We start from the raw sequence: 6345 nt of genomic DNA on the forward strand, positions 1-6345 counted from the left end.
ATTACTCTCAAAAACTCTCAAGAACAAGCCCTAGGGTTTTCATAGAAAGTTCAATTCCAAGGGAATTCACCGTCAAATTTCAAGAATCTCTTCGTCAACCTTCGTAAAATCACGAAATAAGGTATGCGTAGTGTTCATTCATGGACTCCTTTCGTCCATGAAATCCAAGAATCTCTTTTCTAAATTCAAGTTATGGATTTTCTTTATATATTTCATGATAGGATTGCTCTTGTTCATGTTGATAATGACTAATTGCATTCTAATCCATGTTTGGTGATAAATTGCATACGTAATCGATTAGTAATGATGTAGATTCCTGTAAACCTGGGATTAAAACCCTTGGATGATGAAATTAGAGATGAATCATGATGTTTGATTGTTATATAATGTTGTTTACACATTCTATGCCTATTATGTGTATGATTAAATGCCTAGATGAAGGAAACATGCCCAACTAGTATGATATCATGAAATCCCCAATCATGTACAAGTTTATGCATATCACATGTTTGACAAAATGCTTCAATATATGAATTATGAATTGTGTTGTTGGTCATGTATTCACGTAAGTCATGTTATACCAGTTTCTTCTCATCGAGTCCCGAGGGTACTTGTACCCGAAACATTTAGCTGTGTGCCTAAAGCCATGTCATGTTTTCACAATCTCTTCAGTCAAGCTATGATCCATAGAACTCAGTCAGTCATGTGACTCAGGAAATCTCAGAAATCTCAGTAATTTTAGTAGCTCAGTAATCTCAGTAACCTCAGTATTCCCAGTCAATCTCAGTAACTTCAGTATTCTCAGTCAGTCCTCAGAACTCAGTACATTCCGTCAGTAAACGGAACTCTGTAAATTCAATTTTAGCTCCGCTAAACGATACCATCAACTAATCAGTTCAGTTTAGTTAATCAGTTCAGTGTCTATTCAGTTGGGAGTAGGATTCAGCACCGAGTGAACCCAAGGATGGGGACTCACCTGTTAGTAGTGGAGGGTGTGATCCTTAGAAGCAATCCTCGTGTTCCAGAACTACGTGGCCAGCGTAGGTTGAGATGCACCCTAAGCGTTTAGGGATATATATATACATCTCATTTGGGTTACCTACTAGGAGAGGTTGACGGAAGAGCTCCCTGTCAGCGAGGGTATACTCACAGCAAGTCTTTACCCGTGGCACGGTATTGATACCTTTCCAGCTGGGGTTACAGGTTGGACCCCACCAATTCAATTCCGGGGCATGTCGGTTAGATGATTACCTCCCATGGTTACAGTCTCAGTCTCAGTCTCAGGCTGAGGCTCTCAGCCTCAGAACTCAGATAGTTCCATCAGACTCAGAACTGTCAGATACAGTCACTCATGTTATCAGTTATATCAGTTCTCAGAACTCATGTTATCAGTATTCAGCTTCAGGACTGTTAGATACAGTCAACCAGACCAGTTCTTCATAATCAGAACTGTCAGACACAGTTATTCATATATCAGTAACATAATATCAGTCCCTCAGTATTCAGTAATACTGTATCAGTCTTTCTCACTCATCAGTGACTCAGATGTCTATATCAGTAAACTCAGTAGTCAGAACACAATATTCAGTCCTATCACGATCTCAGTTACAGTTACATAGTCATGTATGTATTGTCACGTTCATGTTAGTCAGTTAGTTAGTATTGTTCATGCACATGAACCATTCGCATTCAGCCTAACTTACTTGCATACCAGTACATTCAAAGTACTGACGCATTTGCGCTATGGTGTCTTATATCATAGGTTTAGAAGCACGAGCTCCAGAGAACCAGTAGCATCCCAGTTCAGCAATCAGAGTTAGCAATGAATCCTCATCCTTCGAGGACATAATGATCACATTACTATTTCAGTTTTCAGTTTATTTTCGGTAGTCGAAGTTAGTTGGGGACATGTCCCATCAACTCCTTATTCAGACAGTTTAGAAGCTTTCAAACTATAGTATGTTCAGACAGTTTAGAGGCTTTCAAACTATAGTATGTTCAGACAGTTATCTCAGTTGTTTTGGTATTGTTATACCATTTTCAGACATTGCTCTTATCAAATGTTTATCCAATTTGAACCTTATGGCCTTTTAGTTCATGTTTCTGCATTTTTCAGTCTTTTATGCAGTATACAGGTACAGATATCAATCATGGATTAGCTTATGATCCTTCGGGGTCACGAGCACCGTATAGCGTTCCGGTTCAGAAAATCGGGGCGTTACAGTCATGTCTAATAACCTCCCTCCAATATTTCTTGGTCTACCTCTATCCCGCTTGAATCCATCCATAGACAACCTCTCATACATCTGCACTGGGGTATCCGTTCCTCTCCTCATCACATGCTCGAACCATCTCAACTTTGCTTCCCGCATCTTATCTTCCATCGAAGTCACTCCAACCTTATCTCGAATAACTTCATTCCTAATCCTATCCCTCCTAGTAAACCCACACATCTATCGCAGCATCCTCGTCTCTGCCACCTTCATCTTTTGGTTGTGAGAATTCTTGACTAGCCAACACTCCACCCATACAACATAGTTGGTCTAACCGTCACCTCATAGAACTTGTCTTTGAGGTTAGGAGGCACTCGCTTATCACACGAAACTACGAAAGCGAGCCTTCATTCATCCACTTTGCACCAATACGACGGGGGATATCCTTGTCAATCGCTCCATTCCACTCCATTCCACTGAATCATACACCCAAGATACTTGAAACTATCTCTCTCCTAAATGTCCTGGTTAACAAGCTTTCGTCAGGCTCATGCATCATCTCACTGAACTTGCACTCTAAGTATTCCGTCTTAGTCTTGCTCAACCAAAACCTTTACACTCTAGGATTTGCCTCCAAACCTCCAACTTGGCATTAACTCCTCCGCCGGTCTCGACAATCAAAACTACGTCATCCGCAAATAACATATACCATGACACCTTACCTTGAATTTATCACGTAAAAACATCCATCACCAAGGCAAATAAAAGGAGGCTAAGGATCGATCCCTGGTGTAACCCCATCAATAGGTGAAAGTGCTCTAAGTCTCCTCCAACAGTTCTAACACTAGTCTTAACTCTATTGTATATGTCCTTAATCGACCTAGTGTACACACAAGAACACCTGTACCCTCCAAGCACCTCCATAGAACCTCCCCCAAATCATTTACAAACCGAATACTAAACATCCCATAATGGAGGTAGCATGGTAAAATAGCCATGTCAATCATTGTTTTCTTAATGGGCGGGCCAAATTTAAATATGACAAGTAAAAGTAATCAGAGAGTACCTTTAATCATGTGGTCTTAAACTTTCCACATATGTTTAAAAAGGAAATTAGGACAAACAACTTGAAATTAAGGGAGTAAAACGTACGACAAACCAGAATTACATGTACACTATTGCAGATAAAGAAATAATGGAAACGTACTCAGCGGTTAATTTACGAACTGGACTAAAACGGTCGGAAACAAGGTCAAGGAGAGAAGGAAAGAATTCAGACAGCAAAGGAGCGTCAGCACCGGAGAGTTCATCTTTGAGTCGACGCAAGCTGTGAAGTTTCGACGGAACGTCGGAAGCGAACTTGGCAGCGTTGAGTAGACTCGTTATTCTTTCTTTGGATATCGGAGACATCATTCTCACCATTGCTGATGGCAAAAACTGGAACCCTAGTTTTCTTTGAGGTTCAACTTGCTGTGTTTTTTAACATTTGCTTTGTGAAAAGCAATGGATATGAAGGGAGAATTGCCGGAGAAATTGATGCTTCTGAATTTTTGTATAGCACCACTGGGGTTTTCCTCCGCCGAAAGTGTTTGCTCTGGCCACTGTGATTTGTCCAAAGCCCTGGACTTTTTAGGAAAAGATCAAATATACCCTGTAATTTTGGAAGTGCTTATCAAGTGGTCTGGGTGTTGCGGGTGAAGCACATTGCTTGCGACGTGTTAGCTCGTAATTTGATTATATCATTTCTAATTAATTATTATCATATTAAAAATATGAATTATATTTAACAAATAAAATAGATATTTATTACATCTGCTTCAGCTATTTTAATAATAATTTTATTATTTCATCTCTAATTAATTATTATATGTTACCTAAATATTAAAAAATTAATAATATTTAATATTAAACTTACTTGACTTCTTATTTGAAGTCCACTTAATTATTTTAACAGATATTTTTTATAGTAATTTTGTTATATTACTTTTGATTAGTTACTACAAGTCATTTCATCCTTAATTAATTATTATGATCATCTAAATATTGTGCTACTTAAATTAGAATAGGAAAAATATTATAAATCACAATAATTAAAAAATAAATTATTTTTAAAACATAATTGACTATCAATGCCACAAAAGTTTGGACAATGAGAGTAACATATATTATTTGAAAAATAAATAAAAGCATTATAAATTATAATAGTTAACAATTTAAAATATCTAAAAAAAAATAATTTGTTATGTATTCAAGAAAAATACATAATAAATTACAATATTTAACAACTTAAAATATTTTAAAAAATAATTAATCTGTTATATATATCAAAAAATATGAATCACAATAACTAACAACTTAAAAAATTTAAAGGATATAAAATATTTGGTAGAATCTCGAAATTATATCAATGTCACTTAAATTGGAATAGAAAAAAAGTTATTATAGATTTCAATAATGAAAAACTTAAATTATTTTTAAAATATAATTGATTATAAATGCTAGAAAAGTTTGGACAATGAGAGTAGGGGTTTTGGGCTACAGGTGACAAAAAAGTTTTAAAATAAGGTGTAGGTGACACAAGTCTTAATAATTGGGTGGAGGTGATAATTGCTTAATTATAGATTAAGAAAGTTTGGAAAATTTTAAAATAACCCATAAGTTTTTAAATTTACACTTGAATCTAAATATTAGTTAATATAACAAGAAACAAAGGGAAAAAAGGCACGTTTTTCTCTCTTCTCATCCGTCATTATTTTCTCTCTTCATGATATTTGTTGCTCATTGTTACTGCTGCTTTATTCATCATCTTTTAATTCATTATCATATCTTATACTTCATTATTATCTTCATATTTTTCTTGTTGGCCATTGTTGTTATTGTTTTTACGGCAACTGCTCCACTTTGACTAATTTCTTAGGTCAAATTTTGTTTCGTACATCACTTTCAGCTTTGGTATTTACTTTGAGAGGAGACTTTGGTAAGTCAAATTATGCTTTTTAGTAGAATTTGTTATCTGGGTAACTGCTAGTGTGTTGTTTTTGCAACAATAGCTAGCACGCGAACATAATACAACATAAGAGCAATCTGTTTAAACAGATCAATCATCTGTGGCACCAGATAAATGTTTTGTTGCAACAGTAGACTCATGTTGGATTCATGATTATGGTTCTAGGTGTCCATAATATGAATCGCATGGATGGGTATTCTGTTGCAATACATTAATAAATTATTGCACCAGATTAGTTATTTGTTTTAACAGATTAATTTATTGCACCAAGTTAGTTATCTGTTGCAACAGAAAATTAATCTGTTACACTAGACAAGTAATCTGTTGCAACAGATAATTATTCTGTTACAACACATGAATAATCTGTTTCGAACAACAAAATACAGCTCCTATCACACAAGCCCAACAGATAACTCATATATTGATCTCTTGCTATTGATACTGGATTCAAATTATTCCTTAATTGTAGACATATCATTTGTTAAAAAAAAAATAGACAGCATGAAATTTAAATAAGAATTAAAACGTCAAATGCATCGAACATAAATGTTTTATTAAACAACAAAAAATACATAGGTAAAAGAAAAGAAAATGCTTAATTATTATTATCATCATTATTATTTGTATGGTCAACCGGCCAATCTTCAACCGACAGCGGCAGCGCCCTCTTCAGCCTGTAGATCTCCCGCAGCATCCTTACCCTAACGGCAACCAACTCCCACTGCAGGTCATGAACCTCCTTCTGCAGTTCCCGCATGGCGTCTCGTAAAATAGCAACATCCCACACTGGATCAGCCATATCTAGAGAAAATGCATAAGTTGACAAAACACACACGTAAAAACAAAAGTAAAGAAAAAAAGGAATTCGAACGTAATACAACGTATATTTACACAAAAATTGAAATATTTTTTATTACAGTTCTATATTTGATTCTATATCATATATATCTCTCATTCTATTTTTATTTCAAAATTATTTAATGGAATAGTTAGTTATAATTAATAAGACATTCCTCCGCTTTCAGGCGAAAGTGAAGATAAAAAATAAGAATCGATCGTTCAAGTATTTCAAATTGAATGGCAAAATAACAGGAAGAGGGACATATAGAAAACTTACCAGAGATA

The 6345-nt window shown here is 35.3% G+C and overlaps 1 protein-coding gene across 4 annotated transcripts in view; it reads right to left on the minus strand.

Annotated features, from left to right (window-relative positions):
• Positions 1–3923, minus strand: part of LOC107842598 — a 34220-nt gene extending 30297 nt beyond the window's left edge. For 2 of the 4 annotated variants that reach the window (XM_016686535.2, XM_047396849.1), the window contains exon 1: positions 3421–3866. In XM_016686535.2, coding sequence (XP_016542021.2) covers positions 3421–3635 — 215 coding nt within the window. In that variant the 5' untranslated portion in view covers positions 3636–3866. Of the gene's footprint in view, positions 1–3420 lie in introns of all 4 variants that reach the window. The other 2 variants (XM_016686533.2, XM_016686536.2) reach the window with 2 other exon arrangements.
• Positions 3924–6345: the final 2422 nt, after the last annotated feature.

Source organism: Capsicum annuum, chromosome 9 (assembly GCF_002878395.1).
Source record: "Capsicum annuum cultivar UCD-10X-F1 chromosome 9, UCD10Xv1.1, whole genome shotgun sequence".
Taxonomy (NCBI): Eukaryota; Viridiplantae; Streptophyta; class Magnoliopsida; order Solanales; family Solanaceae; genus Capsicum; species Capsicum annuum.